At 41.0% G+C, this 22,816-nt stretch overlaps 1 protein-coding gene across 4 annotated transcripts in view; it reads left to right on the forward strand.

Annotated features, from left to right (window-relative positions):
- The window catches only part of HECTD4 (HECT domain E3 ubiquitin protein ligase 4), a 193,069-nt gene that overhangs the window by 114,619 nt on the left and 55,634 nt on the right, over nucleotides 1-22,816 (forward strand). For all 4 annotated transcript variants that reach the window (XM_060119741.1, XM_060119742.1, XM_060119743.1 and 1 more), the window contains exons 32-49: nucleotides 32-198; nucleotides 2,464-2,610; nucleotides 3,325-3,509; nucleotides 5,461-5,614; nucleotides 6,513-6,793; nucleotides 7,025-7,214; nucleotides 8,210-8,291; nucleotides 9,297-9,499; nucleotides 10,202-10,337; nucleotides 11,144-11,326; nucleotides 11,793-11,957; nucleotides 12,380-12,549; nucleotides 13,458-13,573; nucleotides 16,563-16,666; nucleotides 17,839-18,000; nucleotides 18,120-18,268; nucleotides 18,544-18,623; nucleotides 20,703-20,866. In XM_060119741.1, coding sequence (XP_059975724.1) covers nucleotides 32-198; nucleotides 2,464-2,610; nucleotides 3,325-3,509; nucleotides 5,461-5,614; nucleotides 6,513-6,793; nucleotides 7,025-7,214; nucleotides 8,210-8,291; nucleotides 9,297-9,499; nucleotides 10,202-10,337; nucleotides 11,144-11,326; nucleotides 11,793-11,957; nucleotides 12,380-12,549; nucleotides 13,458-13,573; nucleotides 16,563-16,666; nucleotides 17,839-18,000; nucleotides 18,120-18,268; nucleotides 18,544-18,623; nucleotides 20,703-20,866 — 2,838 coding nt within the window. The remainder of the gene's footprint in view (nucleotides 1-31; nucleotides 199-2,463; nucleotides 2,611-3,324; nucleotides 3,510-5,460; nucleotides 5,615-6,512; nucleotides 6,794-7,024; nucleotides 7,215-8,209; nucleotides 8,292-9,296; nucleotides 9,500-10,201; nucleotides 10,338-11,143; nucleotides 11,327-11,792; nucleotides 11,958-12,379; nucleotides 12,550-13,457; nucleotides 13,574-16,562; nucleotides 16,667-17,838; nucleotides 18,001-18,119; nucleotides 18,269-18,543; nucleotides 18,624-20,702; nucleotides 20,867-22,816) is intronic.

The raw sequence follows: 22,816 nt of genomic DNA on the forward strand, positions 1-22,816 counted from the left end.
GTCAGGTGTACTTCCTTTTCATGCGTTTCAGGTGTCCAGCAGCAGCTTTCTTTTGGCTGCGCAGACAAGGTGGCGGCGGGGAAACACTCGCAAGCAGGCGCTGGTGCACATGCGGGAATTGCTGACGGCCGCCGTGCGAGTCGGGGGAGTGACACATCTTGTGGGTCCGGTGACGATGGTCCTTCAAGGAGGACCCAGGTCAGTTGTTTCTGTTAGTTTATACTGTCCTGTCTGGAATGGGCGAAAGCCATTCCAGAGATTACTCTTGGAGCAAGATCTTAGATTTTAATGTTTTCCCATAAAATAATATACTTTAAGAAAACTGGTACAGGATTTAGTTTTAAAAATTCAGCACATAAAACAGAAAGTAAAAGTCTCCTTCCCTTCCCTTCCTAAATTCCACTCTGTTCATTAAGAGCTTGTTGTATCAACTATGCATACGTAATAGCTATTTCATTCTCTTTGTATGCTTAAGTGTGTATGTGTATGATTTTTTAAAAACTCAATTCAGATTATATTACACAGATCTTACTGTAATCAGTTGTTTTCCTCAATATATCTTGGATATCTGTGTCTTTTCAGGTTAATATGTATAGTTCTGCATTATAGCTTTTAAGAACTTCATGGACCTCCGTTGTATATTTAACTCATCTGCTACTGATGGACACATAGGTTCATTTATTGTTTCTTTCTCTCTTTCACTTTCCCTCTCCTTCCTTTCTTCCACCCTTCCTTTCTTCCATCCCTCCTTTCTTCCTTCTTTCCGTTTTGGTTTCCTTTTGCATTAACAATAGTGCTGCAGTCAACAACCTTATATCCCTATATTTTTGGTGCTTATTTTTACTAGATCAAATTTCTTTTTTCTGAATTTATTTATTTATTTTTGGCTGCGTTGGGTCTTCATTGCTGCGCGCAGGCTTTCTTTAGTTTCATGGCGCGGAGGCTGCTCTTCGCTGCGGAAAAAAACAAAATTTTAGTTCTTGCTCACGTCCATTGCAGGTCTGTCTTGGCTCATGGTAATCACAGAGAGCTCAGGACAGAGGAGGAGACCACCATCTCGAAAGCTTTCAGGGCCCTTGTCAGAGCTCTGGCTCGTTGGCCAGACTAGTCACATGCCCACCCAACCGCAGCGGTGCCCAGAAGGCGTAGTGAGTAACACTAGTGACTGCCACAGCTTACTTCCAGAGTAGTTTCTCTGTAACACTGGCAGCATTATTCCTTTTTCCCCTCATTACATTTCCCGCATGACATTATTAATGCCATGTGTCAGACATCTAAAGAAAAATGCAGAAAATCCCAAAGTATAAAATAAAAATGACCTGTAAATCCAGCATCTTAAAATAAAACCTATTAATGTTTTAGTGTATTTGTTCAGTCTTTAGTCTAACCGTAGTGATCTCCTATAATGTTTTTAGTGCTCGGATAGCACTGCATCATATCCCTGGACCTTTTTTAAGCCAATTTCCTATTTTTAAACCTTAGTTTTTATTTATTTTTACTATTATAAACAATATTATGTTGTATATCTTTGTAGATAAATCTGATAGTTCCAGTTTTCAGCTAACATTAATTGCCATAGAATCTATCCCAGGTTGTGTTTTTACATTGGGAAAGTCTTATTTCCCAACAGGATTCTCATATTCTGCTCATAATCAGAGTACGAACTTGCAAAGGACGCTTCGCTAATCTATTTGTGTCTTGGTTTTCTCATTAGTGCAGTTGCATTTACAGTATTCAGTGCTGCATGGAATGTTGTAGCCATGCCTCAAATTAATGGTTTCATTATTAAATAAGTTTGGGAAATGTTGGGTGCCATTCTCTTGCTCCTAAAGATATGACAGACTTTAACCTTAAAAGGTTCTGAGTAGTCCTGCAGTGAGGAACCCTGCTTACCTTTACCTAACGTGGGATTTCCCAGACTTTTCTCGTTTTTTTGGCTGTGTTGGGTCTTCGTTGCTGCACACGGGCTTTCTGTAGTTGTGGCGGGCAGGGGCTACTCTTCCTTGCAGTGTGCGGGCTTCTCATTGCAGTGTCTTCTCTTGTTGTGGAGCATGGGCTCTAGGCGCATGGGCTTCAGAAGTTGTGGCACACAGGCTCTAGAGCACACTCTCAGTAGTTGTGGTGCACGGGCTTAGCTGCTCCATGGCATGTGGGATCTTCCCGGGCCAGGGGTCGAACCCGTGTCCCCTGCATTGGCAGGTGGATTCTTAACCACTGCGCCACCAGCGAAGCCCTCCTAGACTTTTCTTGAGTGTGGGCATTGTCTTTGAGGCACACTTAGAAATCCTGCCCAACAGCCTTCTGTGATCCTGCAGTTTGGGAAACACTGGTCTCCAAGATTCCTTCAGTTCTGGATTCATCTAGACACTCTTGGGCTTCTCAGAAGAACTCTCTTGCTCTTGTGTTCACTATCGCCGTTCTTGACATGGTTGAGGAAGTCTGAGCTTTGGTTCTGTTCCCTAGAATTGAAGAACTAACCTGTGGTGGGATGGTCGAGCAGGTCCAGGAAGCCTTCGGCGAGACCATGACCTCTGTTGTGTCTTTGTGCGCCCGTTACCCTATTGCTTGTGCAAATAGCATCGGACTCTTATGTACTATACCTTACACCAGGTAAGCAAGGAAATGCTTTTTATTGTTAGTAAGGTACACCACAATGTAGTTGATTAAATAGAAATATTTTTTAATTAAAAAATTGGATTTTTTGGTTTTGATTATCCAGTGACACTATCACTCTGATTAAATGAGCTTGTCTCCTGACAGACACTTAAAGTTACTATGTAAATTCCTTATTGTTGAGTTCCTGCATGATCAAATGTGGATCCCCATTAGGGATTATATTACATTGTCAAAATGGAGAAGTTTGAAGGAAAGAAATAGGTCCCTAGGAAATTACTTATATATTGAGCAAAATGTTTTGCCTTTGCACATTTATTTCCTCCCTTAGTTACTTGATTAATAGTTAGAAGATGTCAAGAATTCATTCTTTGAATCCCCTTATGATAAAATATGTAATTTTTTTCTTTTATGGTAACCTTGTGTTGATTCCATTGATTTTTTTCTTTTATGGTAACCTTGTGTTGATTCCATCGATTTTTACTTTGCTGTTCTATACGAACTAACCAGAACTTGAAGTTCATTATTTATGAAGGAAAATACTCATTCTAAAAAATTTCTATGTTGAATTATACATTGGTATCCTAAGTTGTGGACAAGAAACTATACTGACATGTTTTATGAACCTTTGATAACCTGAATCTTAAGTGAGAAGTTCCTAAGGGCTAGTCAGTTATATTTCTTTCATTCAACCCTTTCTGCCTGGCCCAGGAGTGAAGAGAAGTGCCTGGTGCGCAGTGGCCTTGTTCAGCTCATGGATCGACTGTGTAGCTTGAGCAGTCAGACTGAGTCCAGCTCCAGTGAGAAACAAACCAAGAAGCAGAAGGTGGCCACCATGGCCTGGGCAGCCTTCCAGGTGCTTGCCAACCGCTGCGTTGAATGGGAAAAAGAAGAAGGTGAGAAGCAGGATTCCTTTCTAGAGCTCATTGATTTCTTCTATTGATGTGTTTATGTATTAAGTATTTGTGCTGGATGGGGGAAAGAAAAGCTATATTAAATTACATAAGTAGATTGGTTGAATCAGTTATGATATCATGGGAGCCTCTTCATCGGCATGCTTCTGTGAAAATTTATCACTACTCTATGACAGTAAACAGTATCCTAACCTGGAGGACATTATGCTAAGTAAAATAAGCCAGACACAGAAAGACAAATACTGCAGCCATCTCACTTATATGTGGAATCTAAAAAAGCCAAACTCATAGAAACAGTAGAACAGTGGTTGCCATGGTTAGGGGGCAGGGGGGAAATGGGGAGATGTTGTTCAAAGGGTCAAACTTTCAGTTATAAGATGAATAAGTTCTGGAGATCTAATGTACAGCATTGTGATTAGAATTAATAATACTTTATTTATACTTTAAAGTTGCTGAGAGAATTAATCTTGTGTTCTTATCCCCTCCCACACACACAGAAAGGTAACTATGGGAGGTGATGGATGTATTCACTAACTTGATTGTGGTAATCATTTCACAATGTATATGCATATTAAATCATCACGTTGTACACCTTTTAAAAAATTCACATTCTACAATCTGAATATATGCAATTTTTATTTGCTAATCATACCTCAGTAAAGCTGAGGGGGTGGGGAGGAACGATAACCAGCTGAAGGAGTACAGTAACCCCAGGAAATTGAAGACATCTTTCATTTCCTTTTTGTCAACACTGCTAATCATGTCCGAATAAATACTTTTATGCAATGATTTTTCAGTTGCACTTTTGAGGTGCTATTTCCAGATTGTATTTTCAGTCACCAATCCAATTTAAAAAGTAAACTTAAAGGATAACTTCTCCATAGTATCCCAGATATATAGCTTGTTTATTTATTCATTCACTCTGTGTTTTATTGTTCTGAGAGCCAGGCATAAGATGAATAAGGCATTGTTCCTCACCTTAAAACATATGGTCCAGTGGGGGAAATAGACCAATGAACAAATAATTACCGTGCAATCAATGCCATGATCAAGGTGCACACAAAGTGCTATGGGAGCATAGAGGTCCCTACAGACCAGCTGTGCTAGGGATCAGGCAAAGCTCCCCAAAGAAGGTGACATGTGAGTTCTTCTTGAAGGATAAAGAAGACTTCTAGGCAGAATGAACAGTAAATGGCAAATAATTTTTGTGGCCTTTACGAGAGTTGTTTGGGGAAGGCTCTGGAACTACAATGAAAATGGAAAGACCCAAAAATGTCTTTTATTGTGTTTGAGAAGAGGTAGGGTGTGAGTTAAACATGAAGATGTTTTCCAAAAAAGAAACAGACTCGCAGATATAGAGGGCAAGCTAGTGGTTACCAGTGGGGAGAGGGGCGGGGAGGGGCACTATAGGGGTAGGGGACTAAGCAGTACAAACTATTGTGTAAAAAATAAGCTACAAGGGTATATTGTACAACATAGGGAATATAGCCAATATTATATAGTAACTATAAATGGAGTACAACTTTTAAAAATTACAAGTCACTGTGTTATACACCTGTAACTTATATTGTACATCAACTGTACCTCACTAAAAAAAAAAAAAAAAAATCAAGATGTTTTCATCACAGTAAAATGGTGATTCTTGCCTGTCAATCAAAGTATGTTTCTGGGTTTTGTTTGGATTAATTATATTCAGTTTTAATTAAGAGGAATGTCTTTCCCCAACACTGAATCATTTTTCAAGTTACTGTTACCTTATTTATATTCAGTTGTTATCTAATGAGGAGACACTAATTGGATGGCTAATGAAATACTGAGCAGGTTAAAGAAAAATTGGGCGAAGGGAGGGCTTTAATTCAGGCTCGCCACACCTGCAGACTCGCCATGCCTTCCTGGAGCTTTCACCGCGCTTCTCCTTTCTTGCACTCTGAAGGCGGCTCCACAGAGGCTGTGCACTCAGGTCTGGCCCGTCAGGTGTCCAGCCTTCTCACTAACCACCTCGCCCGAGCGACAGAGAGCTGCGGCAACCAGGCTGCCGGGAACGATGCCCTCCAGGACGTCCTGAGTCTTCTCAATGACCTCTCGAGGTAAGGAAGGCCCGGCTGGAGCTGTGGGAGGAGGTGGCTTTTCCTCTGAGTGGTTTGGCTTCCTTTGCAGGTGGTTGTCTTTAGAAACGTCTAACTTACTAGGCCATCCTGATATGCTCCTGCCTCAAGAAAAATAGCAGAGGATGAAGTCATTGAAAAATAGCATTTAGTTCCAAAATAAGAAAATTATTTAGGTGAATATCTACATCATAAAATAACATTATCATTTGCTTCAATACTTTACTGGCAACAGCTGCTAGCCTTTTGAGTCAATACAATTACATTCAGTAACCAAACATCTTTACCTTCATTATAGCAAGATTAAAGAATAATCAGGCAGGACCTGTAATTAATTTGCCTTCTCATGCTGTGTCTTTAAAAGAAGATATTCTGTGGAGGTTTAATCATGTGTGAGCTGTGAGGCCCACAAAAGCTTGTCCACATAAGGCTGCTTATTCTTTGGTTTCTGCTGAAATGTAACAGGTTCAGCTGTGGCAGATCCCACACTCCTGAGGGCAGTACAACACTGTATGATCTCTTTGGTCTTGAAGCACTTCTTAAAAAGGAATAAAAGACTAAACTAAAAGCCTCCTAGCTTGGGTTTCTAAGTCTTGGTGTTCTGTGAATCGTGCTGAACTATAGGATCTCAATTAAATAAACATCAGGTATCAGAAAATGTTCAAAAATCTTTTCAAGTATTGTTGGTCAATTATGAGCTTTCATCAGATGTTTACAAAAAGCCTTAATTCTCCTTCATAAAAATATATTGCCAAATCTGTGTCTTCCTCATTAAATACGAAGTCATCAGTTTGTTTAACCTCATTTAGGCAGCTTTTGCTTCTGAATTTCTGTACATAACATTCTCAGCATTGTGGACCTTTTCTTCCTCCTTTTGCAGGAGTCACATAGGTAAAGCCATCCTGAGCCAGCCAGCTTGTGTGTCCAAACTCCTCTCCCTGCTGCTTGACCAACGCCCGTCCCCAAAGCTGGTTCTTATCATTCTTCAGCTGTGCCGGGCAGCACTCCCGCTGATGAGCGTAGAAGACTGTGGGAATGTGGAGCTCCCACCCTGGAGCTACTCTGTCCCCTCCCTAAACAGCGAGCAAGAGGATCCCAGCGACCCAGCATCCAAGATCGCCTCGTTGCTCTTAGCAAAGCTAGCAGATTACGTGGTCCCAGGTGAGTAGCCTCCTGGGCGGAAGAATGGCACTGAGGCGCTCACTTCCTGTGGACGGTCAGACCGAGCTTTCCCTTGTCCACAACTGCAGCTGTGCTTCCTGTGATAAAAGGGAGAGAGAGCGGAGAAGGGACAGAGTGGGAGAGAGGGAGGAAGAGAGATTCCAGAGCCAGTGCTTTCCTTATACAGGGGAGCCGCACAAACGACTTCGCAATTTTTCTGTTTGCTTAAAGGATGTCAGACAGTCCTTTCTCCAACCGCTTCCGAACCTGACACCACGTTGACAAAAACGAGCCCCAAGAGTTCCTTAAAAGGAGATAAAGACCCTGGAGAAGAGAGTGAAGCAGTGGATGGCAAGCTCTCTATCTTTATCCACAAGCGGGAAGACCAGTCATCCCATGAAGTTCTCCAACCATTACTAAGGTGATGATTGTAATAGCTACATGCCATCCAGCACTAGCCGTGTCGCAGGCACTGTGCTGAGTAAGCCCCTTACAGGGATCAACTGTCTCAGCCCTCTTAACACCCCTAAGAGGTGATCAATATTACTGTCATCCCTGTCATTACATATGGAGAAACTGAGGCAGAGCTGAACTATCAATGCAGGGGGTCCCTCTGACGCAGAGCCCAAACTTTTAACCCCAGCTCGGTACTGTCCCTCCAGACCCAACAGAGTGAAAATCCTGTTGAGAACGTATCATTTGTGTCCTACGAGGAGTCTATAGTGTGACGTGGGCTTTGAGAAGGAATAATGCAGCTTGGTTTTCAGTTATGGGCATCCTTCAGCCATCAGTAAATTTAGGGATACCATTGACTGTGAGGTGAAGAAATAGGAAACTTTTTTATAGCTTTATTTAATCGAAGGATGAATGGTATGATTGCTCAACAAGGAAGTAAAAATATATAATTACTGTCCAAAGATGACAAATCTACAGCACCCTGTCAGTGGAATCCAGGACAACGAGAAGGTCCCACGGAGCACAAGGGAATTTAGGAGAGGTGTTTATGTCTCAGATGGAAGAGTCCTCTCTTCAAATAAATGATTGAATGATGATGTCATCCTCATAATTGGATCCCTTGTCTGCCATCATGGCAACCGAAAGCACTACTAGGCTGTTGGCATAGACTAAGCGGGGTCAGGGCAAGTCAGCACATAGATGAAGAAACTTCCAAGGAACATTCCTGGGCACTGTGAAACGTCATAGTACAAATTTGATGAAAGATCTTTTTGAGAGCCAGGTTTAGGAGGTAGGGGGAGCTGAATTATTAGAAAGGAAGATCCAGTCATTCACACAAAGGCAGCAATCCAGGCTGTTGTTAAAATCCCCTCACTTTGGGATTTACATCACTCATTGAGGCCTCCCCCACCTGTGACCATGCCTGTAAAATCATTGCCTCTCTCTGCCTTCCCATTTTAGTAGCTCAGAAGGACGGCCCTTCCGACTTGGTACTGGTGCCAACATGGAGAAAGTTGTGAAAATGGACCGAGACATGACAAAGGTAACCCCAATAGGAAGGAGCCTGCTCTGCCAAGACCTGCAGTCGAAGAACATGTGCCAGGCTTCAGGTTTTCAGGAGAAATTTTTTAAAAATTTCAAGTTACCACAGGGTGAGAAATTGAAGACAGTGGCTTAACTGAGGCCATTTTCAAGAGAACTAGTCAAAATCTATGTATCATTAACGTTAAAATGTAGAGGAGAACTCTTGGTTTTGACCTAGAAATTTTCTTAGCTCTGTTAAGAAAGTTCTACAGCCTAAAAATACTTTAAAAGTGATCAAAAAAAAAAATGTGACCATAGGGTGAAAGGTTAAAAGAGTAATAATAATAGATAATAAGAAATAAAGACAAAAAAGCCCATGAAAATATAAAAATATGCTCATGCTCACAGATTACACGATAAATAATTAAAGGGAAGTAATAACACAATAGTAGTGTATCATTTTTACCTGTTGCACTGAAAATGTTAAGATCTATGGTACCCATTATTGCCAAGGTGAGTGTAAATAGGCATTTTCAAGTATCCAGAGACAAGCCTGTCCTTGGCAGTTCTGTTTGTAAAAAACAAAATAGAATCTGTGTACCCATAAATAGGGGATTTGTTAAAGAAGTTATTACATTCATATAATGAAATACTGTACAACTATAAAAATAATCAGGTAGGTCTAAATATATAGACCTGGATATTCATGATATTTTATGGTATCAGGTTCATATCGATCACAATTCATGATGTTTTGATAACTGATAAAAAAGAAATCAAAACTGTGTAGCATGGACTATGATTATGTATGTCAGAATCTGCATGGAAAAAATTCTAGAGGATTAACAGTGATCTCTGACTGGGTGAGGACAAAGGATGTTTGTGGAGATTTAACTTTCTACATATAATATTTTAATATATGAATTTATAAAAATGAGCCTGGATTAGGGGAAACCGATTTTTTAAAGTGTAGTGCTGAGAAGAGCGAAAAGAATATCATGAATGTCTTCAATCTGATCCCCAGGGTGGCTGCTGTGAGGTGATTACAGAAGAGGCGGCAGCTGCTCTGAGAAAAGCAACCAAGTGGGCACAGTCAGGCCTCATCGTCAGCGTCGGGCCACCCGTGGAATCGCTCAACCCAGAGACGGTGAGTGGACTGTCCACAGGGGACAAGAAGAAAACCGCCCAAACTTCCATTTGCCGAGAGAGGAACTCTGAACTTGCCAGGTAAAACCTTTCACAGGGTGGCAGCTGTCTGCACTCTTCTCAGACTTACTTTGTAAAGGATTTGTTTTGAGGGTTTTAATTTTATATCCTCCCCTTGACCTGCTGGAAATGGGGACTGAGGGCTTAAAATACCCATCCGTTGTAGTAGTTGTTCTCAAAGTCCAGTCAGAAAGTGGTGAGCATCCAGGTGGATCCGAGGTTGTGAGGGTCGAGTAGAGAGGCCCTCCGGGCTGAGTAGACGTCTGTGGCTGGAGGATTGTTTTTCTGAGAAAGGCCACCACCAGGAACTCCAGCTATAGTGTTTTTGAGTAGTAGAAATAGTAAACTCTGTCCCTGCTGCCTTTACTTCATCCAAACAATACTTGTCACCATCCCAACTGTACACAGAAGCTTCTTTCTAGTTGGAGGAAGGATAAATGCGTGTTGCCCCTGGGAAGTTTGTGTGAGGTTCTGTGCTTGCCAGCCAGAGGCAGATGTAGTGTAGGTCCTTTCCTTGATCACGATGGTTTATACAGTTAAAGGTTTGAGGTCCATTGTTTCCAAGGCTTCTTCAGTTACCAGAAAGAATGGGAGTCACCAAAACCCACTTTTTCCAGAATTTATAACTAGAAAATGTTCGCATCTGGTGCCAAGCCTGAAGCCACTCGTCTGCCTTATTCACCATCACTGGGCACTGACACTTTTCCCTGTTGACACTTGCAGGACCGACCCTGTCCGACCTTTCATCAGTGGGCATGTGGCAAACAGCATGGCCGCAGAAGTGATCGCCTTGCTTCACAGCTTGCTGATGGCGCCTGAGTCAAATGCTGCTCAGATATGGACCACGACAGCAGAGAAGGCTAGTACGCTGTTGCTGCTTAAAAGAGGAAGCAAGACAGAAGTTAATGTTCTGTTCTAGCAAAGGACATGCTAACAAAGAGAGAGTTCCCAAACTGGCCAGATATACTTGTTAACTGTGTTTCCCCTGAAATTTGCTTTGATTCAGTAGCTTCAACTCTGTTAACCCACATCTCCTTTCACTGCCAGTTCTGATTTCACAGAGGCAGGCTAGTGTTCTCAGGAAAAGAATGGCACTCCCTGTTTCTCCTTCTTGCTTGTATTCGATTGGTACTAACATTAGGAAATCATGCAGCCTTGGTTTATTGGATTTGTTAAGTGTGCTTACTGAGTCCTAAGGAGGCCTCTGTGTGGTTTACACTCCCTGAATGCTCTGTCAGTAATTCATCTTTACAGACAATAGTTCAGTTTCCTGAGAACTAGGGTTTGGTAATCAATTTCCCCTTTCCCAGTCATTCGTGATGTGAACACCTTATAACGTGTCCTAAAGATACTTGGGTGTTGAGATGTAGGCAGTATGCTGTTATGGTTTTCCTGCAGATAAATTTTTGCTTTAGTTTAGGGGTTTTATTAACAGTGTTTGATTCTCCCATATTTTGAGGTTGTGTATTTCCAGTTCTGTCCAATCACATAAGGCAAATATGCCAAGAATGTCAGTGGTCATCCCTGATAATTATTTCATCCCTCCCATATCCAGAGTTCCTTTAGCACATGGGACCCATGCACTGTTGTAGACACTGCATCATGCTTAGTATCAAAACAACCAGAGCTTTATCTCCCACTGCATGGGCTGCTTCTTACATTTAGGTTCTGTCTCGTGCGCTGATGTACATTCCACAATTGGGGAAATATGCAGAAAGCATTCTGGAAAATGGCAGCAGTAGTGGCAGAAAACTCGCCAAACTTCAGAGAATCGCCCGCCAGGCTGTCGCTGCACTGTGTGCACTTGGAGGCTTCAAAGAGACAATCAAGATAGGGTCTGAGGTTCAGGTAACCAGCCACCATTTTCCCAAGTCATCGCTTTCCCCTGTATATAAGTCCATTGATTAACTGCTCATCTGTAAGACAAGTATCATCTACCCAGTTGGACAAAAATCCTTGTTCCTTTAAGCTAAGAAACTCGTGACTTCTAATCCACACTATGCTGCAGATTAGTCAGATATTAGTACAATACCATGTAATGTTAACTACAGTACTTGTGTCCTGTGGTGGTGTTAATATTGGCAATATTTTAGAATTGAAAGTTTGAATTTGTATCATATTGTGACCACCTTGGTGTAAGGTTTTAGGACCTATTATTTTAACTCATGTTCAGGGCTTGGTATCTGCGTTATAAGAAACTATTACTGTAATGCTGGTAATGACAGCTGTAAGTTTCCTCTTCCCACTTGTCACATCAGATAATTGCTCACACCATCAGAGCTGGTAGGTAGTGCTAATCCCTCTGTGTCTCTAGGTTTTAGGTAGAGGAATATCAGGAAGCGTCGGAGTAGTGGCTTCTATCAATGAACAGGAAGGTATAGCTACAGTCAAATTCCCACCCATAGACTGTAGAAAGACGTCGCAAGCATCAGACACACTGACTATTCCATTGTCTAGACTTTGTGTTCCAAGATCAGAGGTAAGGTGATTTTTAAATGCATCTTAAAATGTTACTGCAGATGGTAACCGTACTGTAATGAGTAATATGCATATGTACTGTAATGAGTAATATGAGTAATACACAGTACGGAAGCACAAATACTTGGTTTTCTTAAACTTTACTTGTGATGTGTATTTACCTATTGGGCATAATCATTTAATAGTAACACTTGTGTGGAAATTTTTACCTAGATGACAAAATTCATTTCTTTGGTTTGGAATATTCCACAGTGTATTGTATGTTTAATTGTTTGGGTCTAGCTTGCAATTCTGTATGGTGATTTGATTCTTTTTAACTGAAATTTTGAGAATTAACTCCAGATGATAATAACACCCTCATTTCTTATAAACTAACTACTTGAATTTAACTTTTTGCCATGCCCCTCCCCCCACCGCCATCAGGCATTGCCTCTTCATAAACTGTCCATTACTGAGAAGGTAGTACAGGCAGTCCAGTCCATGTTGCTTCCTCAGGAGGGAAGTCTCTCTATTCATACCTCACTTCCTGCAACAGGAGATGGGTCAGCTCCTGTGATGGCAGTCGTTCGGCTCCTGGCTGAAATAAGAACAAGGTGAGCACCCTCCAAAGATCCCCTAATGTGCTGAGGTGGTGCAGGCACAGAGACAGGGGTCCTCCATGGACCCCTCTGCACCAGGCTTAGTGGGTCCGCAGTGTGAACTTCATGCCAAACTGAGTAACAGAAACCATCCTCTTGTGCTATGTTTACTACAGTTTTTGTTGCATTCCCCAGTTTCTGCACTTTGAAATAAAGTTCAGCTGTTTCCCTAAGAAAGTAAATAAACAAAATATGATTGATATATAGAGCACATACATAAGGCTCCACTGATTTGCTTTGGTTAAAGAACTTGGTCCTGTCACAGGAATTCTTCTGCAGCTTTGCCTTTTTTAAAGTGGTTCAGACCACATTAGTACCTGTCTGGTCCATCTGCTTTCCAAACTGCTGAGGAGAAAATTAGGGAATGCTCTCAAGTGTTGGAGTTGGAAAGAAAATACGTTTATTTACAATGAAACAACAGCAAGTTTCTTTTGACAATGAAACTTGTCAGAAAGCTCTAATATGTGTTTTGAGTTAGGTGAGAGAGATCAGCATACAGATTTCCCAAGCGTTTGGACCTCTCTTGTTCCCAGAACATTAATATTGCCCGTGGAGCGCCGGTTAGGAAGAGCTGTTAAGAGATGGTGCTGATTTCTCACCTGGCACTAAGTGACTTCATTTAGGGAGATGGCAGCCATTTTTCCCTTTCCCGATTGTCCACGCAGTGTCAGCAGTTACTATGCAGGGAAAAGAGAAGTTATATACTTCCCAGCCAGTCCAGCTCAGAAAAAAAGCAAGAGGAATGGGGAGTTTGAACCTTGTTTAAATTAGAGGATAAAATTGATTGAAATGTTTTTCACAGTTGACTTTTTAGAGAATGACCATTGATGACTTTGAAATATTGTAAATCTTTTAACATTAAGAGCATGCCTGGTCATGGCCCAGCTTTTAGAAGACAGCTTATTTTGTGAAGAATTCATACAGCAGTGTCCAGCAGCTGTTGAAGTTCTCAACCTAGTAGCCCAGGAATGCAGTGCTGGTAAGTACCTGTTACTTTCCTTTCTACCCTATTGTGTTAAGTTTTGTCAGCACATTTATAATTTGGTAATGGAATGTTAACTGTTTTCATGTACACATCCAACAGCTGAACTCTAAACACAACACTTACCACAATTTACTTTCATTTCAGATCTAGAAATGTAAATAAAAACCTTCAGTATATGACAACTAGGAAATCAGCATTTTTCAGTTTAACTTTAGGACCACTATGTCAGAGTGTTTTCTTTTCCCCATTCATATTAATTAGTTGCCTTTATTTCTCAATTAGAATTATGTATAAGCTGTCCTTAGAGCTGCAGATACTTTCTGACTATTGTCATTGGCCACATTTGAATTCAGAATCAAGAATTTGCACCTACATCCATCTTTGTGTGTGTGTGTGTGTTCCTCTGTGTCTGTGTGTGTGTGTTTATGGAAAAGTTCAAACAAATACAAGAATAGAGAGACTTTTTTCGTATAATGAACCCTCACGTTTCCCTCGTCTAGTTTCAACAGTTATCAACTCATAGCCAATCCTGTTTCATCTACGCTGCACCCTGCTGGATTATTTTTAAGCAGATTTTTAGATATTCCTTTATTTTATCCATAAATATTTTAGTATGTGTATCAAAAATAAGGACTCTTAAAATAATCACAATATCAATATCACATCTAAAATATTTACAATAATTCTTTAATATTATTAAATATCTAGTCAGTGTTCAACTTTCTAATGTTCTCATAAAGTAATACTTGTTTTTACATTTGTTTATTTGAATCAGGATCCAAATAAAGTTCATGTATTATAATTCATTGCTGTCTTTTAAATCTCTTTTTAAAAAAAATTCCCCTCAGTATCTTTTCTTCCCTTGCAACTTATTTGTTGAAGAGTTTCCCACAGTCTGGATTTTGCTGATTATATCCTGTGGTGTCATTTAATGTGTCCCTTTGTCCTCAAATTTCCTGTAAATTGATAGCTGGCCTGGGTGTTTTTTAAGTGAAAATTTACCCTTTATCCCCAAGGACATAGTGGGACTCTAAATGTACTTGTTCACAATTAGATTAGCATTTCTCCAGTGCTCTGGTACTAGCATTTTCATAAACGGTAAGGAAGAAGTGGATATCCTTTCCTTCCCTAATGGTTTTAGTTTTATCTTTTTTTTTTTGGTCATTTTTGTTATCTATATTATTTACTGTCTCTCATGCTGTTTGCTTTTTTTCAGTAACTCTCTAATCTCTTTTCTGTCCTTAAATTTTTGTCCTTTTTCATGTGGCAGTGATTTCTGTTGGTTTGTTTTCGCTTTTTAATTTGTCTTCATTCTGTATCTGTTTTACTTCTCAAATCTCCTTCCCTTAATAAGCATGGTTCTGTGGAGCCAGCAACTGTTAAAAACACCTCAGAGAGGGACTTCCCTGGTGGCGCAGTGGTTAAGACTCCATGCTCCCAATGCAGGGGGCCTGGGTTCGATCCCTGGTCAGGGAACTAGATCCCACATGCATGCCACAACTAAGAGTTGTCCTGCCACAACTAAAGAGCCAGTGAGCCGCAACTAATGAGCACATGTGCCACAACTAAGGAGGCTGCCTGCCACAACTAAGGCCTGGTGCAACCAAATAAATAAATAAATAAAATATTTTTTAAAAAAAACAACCTCAAAAAAAAACCTCAGAGAGACCCCAAGAAAAGGGAGAAAGAACAAAAGAAAAGGAGCTTGCTTTCTTGGGTGAAATTACTTATGCTAAATACTTGCTTATAATTTACTTTTGTACTTATGGTATGTAGTTCCCTGCCTCTGCTTTCAATATTCTTGGCTTAGGTTGCATCCTAAGACTTACATGACTGATTTTAGCAAGCATACAACTTGCTGAATGAATCACTTACTATTCTATAGGACTCTTTCTGGGTATCTTTTATATGTTTTATGGAATAAAGGGGTCTTACTCTGTGAAATTAACTTTGGTACTTAATGTACAAGTCAGGAATCATAATAATTTAGAGCAAATGGTTTTAATAATAACCCACTAACCCATTTTTTTCTGTGGAAAAGAACCCTGTGGTAAGAAAGAGTTGGAAGGAAACGGGGGGGAAGTTCTTATTAATTTTTACAAAAGAGAAGACTATGAGCTTATACATAGCGATTTATATTCTAAAATACTGTCCTTTGTCAAGTGTAACAGTCCTTAGTAACTCACTTATTAGATTACCAGAAAGAACTCTGAGGTTAAATCCAAGTTTGCTGATTCCTGAGTCATTTATCTGTATTTAAAAAAAAACAACAGGGCTTCACTGGTAGCGCAGTGGTTAAGAATCCGCCTGCCAAGGCAGGGGACATGGGTTCAAGCTCTGGTCTGGGAAGATCCCTAATGCCGCGGAGCAACTAAGCCCGTGTGCCACAACTACTGAGCCTGCGCGCCTAGAGCCCGTGCTCTGCAACAAGAGAAACCACCGCAATGAGAAGCCCGTGCACCTCAACGGAGAGTAGACCCCACTCGCTGAAACTAGAGAAAGCCTGCACACAGCAACGAAGACCCAACGCAGCCAAAAATAAATCTAAAATTAAAAAAAAAAGAATAGTAGTTTTCATTTAGTAGATGATAATAAGAGCTTTCATTTATTGAGTGTTTGCCCTGTGCCAGGGACTTGGCTAAAGGCTCTACTTGTGTCATTTTAGCTCATCTTCACAACCACCCTGTGAGGCACAGGTACTATTATTACCCCTATATTGGAAGTGAGATGGTAAATATCAAGTAATGGAGCCAGATTCTAAATCCAGGTAGCCTAACGGCAGAGCCCATGCACTTGACCCCATTGCTTTGCTGCTGAGCTACACGTAGTAGACAAAGGTGTCTCCGGGTATTTGCTCTTTTGTAAGAATTTGAATAATCTTCTTCTGTAAGCATGTTATTGCTCTGACCCTACTGCAAAAGAGTTGGGGCCCTCTCAGGAGTTGTAGGACTTATTTTCACATATTCAGTGTCTCCCCCTCCAGGAGAGCGACTGGCAGTTGTGGAAGTGCAGTGTGAACGGCTGAGGATGCTCTACCGGGACTGTGCTCGGCCCCCGCCACCTCCACTGCAGGCTGACCGGAGACAGGTGAGCCCTCTGCAGTGGCCCACGCCCGCTGCCTGTCTGCAGCACGTGCCTTAAGAATTACAGAACGCCAAGCAGCACGTTAATGGCACTGAGAATGGGTGTTCGCAAAGCCATTTGGAGGTGTATGCTCTGCAGTGACATGCTCTCATCCTTGAATGTCAAAGCACGTTGATTTGTCCTTCTGAATATCAAAAGATTATAGCAGGGGAGCAGAACTCAATGATTTGTAAATAATTTCTATGTTATCAATAACAGAAAAAGAAAATGTTTTCGAAATTGTAGATCTGTAGTTCATCTCGTAATAATAAGTATACATAGACAGAAAGAGTGACTAAAAAGCCAAAGTGGCACAGAGAAAGTCAGTACTGTGTGATATCATTTATATGTGCAATCTAAAATATACAACAAACTAGTGAATAAAACAAAAGAAAAAGCAGACTCACAGGGAAAAACAAGTTTCACTGGGGAAAAAAAAAAAAGCAAAAGAGGCAAAAATGTTCAATATTGGCATTCTGTGAATGTTCTTAGCAGCATTATTCATAATAGCCAGAAAGTAGAAACAACATAAATGTCCATAAACTGATGAATGAATGTGTAAAATGGGTATATTCATACAATGGAATATTATTCAACCTTTAAAATTAATGAAGTGGTAACACATGCTACAATATGGATAAACCTTGAATTATGCTAAGTGAAAGAAGCCAGTCACAAAAGACCACATATTGTATGATTCCATTTCTTGTAATGTCCAGAGCAGGCAAATCCATAGAGACAGAAAACAGATAGTTAAGTAGTTGCCAGGGACTGGGAAGGAGAGAAGGATGGGAATTGACTTCTAATGGGTACCACTTCTTTTAAGGGGGACAGAAATGTTCTAAAATTAGATTGTGGTGATGGTTGCACAACTCCGTGAATATACTAAAAACCATTAAACTGTACACTTTAACTGGGTGAATTGTACATTATGTAAATTTTATCACAAAAAAATCAGTGCATCTAGGTAAGAGTATACAAAAGTTGCTGTATTCTTGCAATTTTTCTGTAGCTTTGAAATTATTTCAAGATAAGAAAGTTAAAAATCTGTAAAAGAAGAAATGTCACTTGAAATCTCAACATCTCCATTTTGTGTTTGCAATTCTATTGAATGAGGGTGTCTTTCCCCAATGCAGCCCAAAGAGATTACGTGGAGCCCCTCACGAGTGTTTCCACCTGTCCGAGCCTGCATGTTCTCATCGCACCTCACTTCCGTCACCTTCCTTGCTGACCCCAGCGCTGGGGGCGGTCTGCCCCGGGGCACATTTATCTATGCCACCTCACCACTGCCCATTCAGGTGAGAAATCACATGACATACTGTCTTCTGCCTCTTTCCTTCAAATGTGAGAGAAAGAGGAAGTTCAAGGGCCCACAGTGAGCCCTCTGATTGTCTGCGCATTTCTCGTGTTTCTTCAGGCCCCATCTTTCTACTGGGAAATTGAAATTGTTTCCTATGGAGATAGTGATGATGACACTGGACCAATAGTTTCCTTTGGCTTTGCTACAGAAGCAGAGAAAAGAGACGGGGCTTGGACTAATCCAGTGGGCACTTGTCTTTTCCATAAGTAAGTGGCTACTAACACTGTTATTAAAAAAAAAAAGTAGTGGATGTGGGTGTTTTTTTTTTTTGATGGGGGTGTTTTAAAACTAAAGTAATATCATTTAAATCTCTACTCTAAAAAATGTAGAAAATACCAGCTGGAAATATACTCATATTTAGTGAATGAGAATAGCTCTTAGGATTTCTCTTCTGATTACTCTCATGCTACTGTTCACTACTTACCTTCCTCTGTGTTGACTGATTAGCCTTGTCTTTGACTTCTCTTTGTTTTTTTCACAGCAATGGCCGAGCCGTGCACTACAACGGCTCCAGTTTATTACAGTGGAAGAGCGTTCGCTTAGACGTGACTCTCTCTCCTGGTGAGTGCGGTGGGAGTTTTGTTTTTTTTTTAAACTCTGTGTATTTCTGTTGTTCCCAGGTCTGGGTCAAAATAGGTTAAAATTAATGAAACTTAGCAACTGAAAACGGACACTGTCTTCCAGTGAAAATGAAATACGTGTCATTGTTGTCCCCTAGTTTACACAAAACCTTTCATTTTATGAGGCACTGTTATCATTAAAGTCTCCATCTGGTAACTTAGGAGTCACATTGACTTTCGTTCCTCCATCATTAGAAGAATCTGAGATTTTGCTTTTCTCCAAAATTTGGTCTTTCATCAGCTTTTCATTGATGAATATCTTCAAAAAAACCCTCTACCAGTCGCCTTGAGGCACTCAAGAAATTCATTATCAATAGGTAAAGATACATGCTGTAGACTTTGCTCTTGGTAGCCTAAACATCTGGTCCAGCTTCAGCACATCTTCTGCCCAGATGTTTCAGTCACATAGTCAATTCAATAAAAAGAAAGTCTTTCCCCTCTTCTTTTTAAGCCTCCATATAACTAACTTCATCCATAATAGTAGAGGAATTGGGATCAGTCCTACCTGCTCCAGAAGTAGCAAAATATAGGCACTGTCCTCTTGACATTAGAAGCAGCCAAACATGTTGGCTACTTATTTTCAGACAGTACATCTTAGCATCATCTCTGATAAAACTGAAATGATTAAATAAATAGATGATCTTGGATGCTTGCGTAGGGGTTACTAAGTCACTGAACCCAATAGATGACTTCTTGTAGCAGTCTGGGGGGTAATTTTGCTTATCCTTGAGAGAGCTGTTTATTAAATTGCACTTTTCCAGTGAGCATGGTATTTTCAATTATGGTCAGGTTATGCCTTGGAAATTACTTCCTGGCAAGTTGTTTCTCTCTTACTTTATGGAGAGAACTCTGTAATCTCAGCTGAGTACTTAAGTGCTTTAAGCACAAAGTGAGGGGTAGTAGAGACAGCAGGGGATCCATAGTGGGCGTTCTATTCGTTTGTTATAGTTGCTTGTTATTTTGTTTGATCATACTTTAGTTTTTGAGAATATTTTGGACCAGACCTCAAGCAAACATGCTACCCCTTTCTTAGAGGAATGTGTCTGTGTGGGAATAGGAATCAAGAACCCACTTATTACAACAGGATCCCAATCTCTGTACCAACACTTTCAGTGTCTGTTGATCAACAGATACTCTTTGAGCATCTCCTACGTGCTGGGCCCTCTTCTGGGCCCTTCGGGTGCCATAGTGAACAGTGACAAGTCCCCAGCCACTGGGAAGCCCAGCCTAGTGGCTTCAAAATCATATGAGACTCTGATCAAAAACGGAATCACAGAACTTCATGCGCTTATTGGAGAGTTTACAACAGGTTAATTTTAAAGCTACGTGTGCTAGCAGCTTGCCTGAGACAGCCTCTAATAGTGCTTATGTGGTGGATATGGTCCCCTTGGTTCTTTAAGTTCTATTCCAATATCTAGTCACTTCATCAGAAAGCAGCTTGGCTTATATGATCTTTGCTTCCTGCAAAAATGCCTTAAATACATGTAAGTAAGGGGACAGAATGTGATTTAACGGTGAATGTTTAGCTTACATAGTAGGTTGAGTTTAAAGTTATATTTTTTTAGATCCTTTCTAAGTCTTCTGCAAACTTACTGAGAAAATAATACCTTTTTACCTTTATGCATAAGTAATCTGGTACGTGTCAAAAGAGAAAAACTTGTATTCCTCTATTAAAAAATCATGCCCAGTGTTTTCCCTTTTTGTCTTGGCTGCCTGGAAAATAAAAGCTAAATTTAATGTGTAATTGTGGTAAATAAGTTGCCTCAGACACTAGGTATTTTTGTTCTTCTAAACAGTTTCTGACTTCTCTTTTTAAAATTATTTATTTCTATTGTGTTACTTTCTCTCTATATAAATACAAGGTACTCCATGTCTTTTTCAGCTGTAACTGATGGCATGAATAAATAAAAGCCAAGATAGGCAATGATATGTAGTCTCATGCCAGTTGCAAATTGAAAGTTTAGTTAATAGTCAATAAAAGGGAAAAAAAGTGTTGTTTCTGTCCTGTTCTCTGCCCTAGGTGACGTGGCAGGAATTGGCTGGGAGAGAACCGAGGGAACGCCTCCTCCTCCAGGGCAGCCAGCCAAAGGCCGAGTGTACTTCACATACTGCGGGCAGCGCCTCTCACCATATCTTGAAGATGTCTCGGGTGGGATGTGGCCTGTGGTTCACATTCAGAAAAAGGCAGGTTATCTTTTTGGGAAAGGAAACAAAATTCTCCTCAGTAATTTATTCCATCAAGAACGGAAAAATTAAAGACACCAAACGTGGCCTTGTTGATATAACATGTGGTACCTGATAACAGAAGGAACCACAAACAAACCTGAAGAAGTAGGTCCTTCCTTTGCATTGAACCTGAGTGCTTAACTGCTCTGACTTCCTTTTGGCAGTCTTTCCAAAACTACAATGCAAGGGACACTAGTGTTCTTTCCAATGGCAGTAAAATGAGTCTCGTTAAATAAGTTTTGAACGTGACCCTCTTGGGTCACTTTAGTATGTCAGAAGCTCAAAGGAATCCTTCGGTAAAGATTCAAAACTTCAACTTTATTTAACCCAGCATCCCTGCACATATACTTAATCATGGAACTCTTTCGTTTTTTTTGTTTTTTTGTTTTCTTTTTGCGGTACGCGGGCCTCTCACTGTTGCGGCCTCTGCCGTTGCGGAGCACAGGCTCCCGACGCGCAGGCTCAGTGGTCATGGCTCACGGGCCCAGCCGCTCTGCGGCATGTGGGATCTTCCCGGACCGGGGCATGAACCTGTGTCCCCTGCATTGGCAGGCAGACTCTCAACCACTGCGCCACCAGGGAACCCCGGAACTTTTGTTTTTAAAGGAGCACCTATTAACAGTTAATGTTCTGTGAAACATTACTACTTACTACACGGCGGTAGCTCCCAAATCCTTATCTCCAGCCCAGATCTCTCCCTAAATTCCAGACACAAATATTCAGCAGTCTAGGCAACATTTAGAAATAGATGTTCCATTGGCATGTCAAAGTTAACATGTCTAAAACTGAGCCTAACTCTGCCCCATATCCTAACCTGCTTCTTCCCTAGCCTTCCTTGTCTTAGGAAGTGGCACCTCCATCCTTACAGTTGCTAAGGCCAAAAACCTTGGCATCCTTCTTGACTCCTCTTTTCCTCCTGCTCCACACCCAGTCTGTCACCAAACCTTGTTGACCCTACCTTCAAAATGTATCTGGAGGGCTTCCCTGGTGGCGCAGTGGTTGAGAGTCCGCCTGCCGATGCAGGGGACACGGGTTCGTGCCCCGGTCTGGGAAGATCCCACATGCCGCGGAGCAGCTGGGCCCGTGAGCCATGGCCACTGAGCCTGTGCATCCGGAGCCTGCGCTCCGCAACGGGAGAGGCCACAACAGTGAGAGGCCCGCGTACCGCAAAAAAAAAAAAAAAAAAAATGTATCTGGAATCTGACCACTTAAGTCATGGCCCAGCCACCCTTATCTTCTGGGTAGCATATTACAATATTCCTCTATCTCCCTTCCCTACCAGCCCCTTAGTTCTTGCCCTTTTACACATCTTTTCGGCACAGCAGCCACAGTGATTCTTTAAAAATGTTGGTTAGATCGTGTCATTCCTCTACTCTCAACAAGTCAGTGGCTTCCCATGTCTATCTTGTAAAAGCCCAAGTCTTTATAACGACTTAGAAGATCTTGTAGAATCTGGCCCTGTACCATGCCTCTGATAGTAGCATCTTTTCTCACTTTGTTCAGTGAATTAAAGATGTCAGTAATTTAAGGCAGCCTGTTATATTCATTCATTCAGCAAATATTTATTGAGTACCTACTATATATTAAGTAGTGTGCTAAGCTCTGGACATATATAATAACAATGAGCAAAACAAATATGGTCTTTGTTTTCATGAAGTTAAAGCCAGTTGGAGGAGTCAGACATTAGTCAAACATTTGCATAAATATATATGTGTATGTATATAATCACAAACTAATAAACACTGTGTATCAGTCAAGGTTCTCCAGAGAAACAGAACCAATAGGACAGGGGGACTTCCCTGGCAGTCCAGTGGTTAAGACTCCATGCTTCCACTGCAGGGAGCACGGGTTCCATTCCTGGTCGGGGGAACTAAGATCCCACATGCCACGTGGTGTGGCAAAAAACAA

The sequence above is a fragment of the Mesoplodon densirostris genome, chromosome 15 (genome assembly GCF_025265405.1).
Source record: "Mesoplodon densirostris isolate mMesDen1 chromosome 15, mMesDen1 primary haplotype, whole genome shotgun sequence".
Taxonomy (NCBI): Eukaryota; Metazoa; Chordata; class Mammalia; order Artiodactyla; family Ziphiidae; genus Mesoplodon; species Mesoplodon densirostris.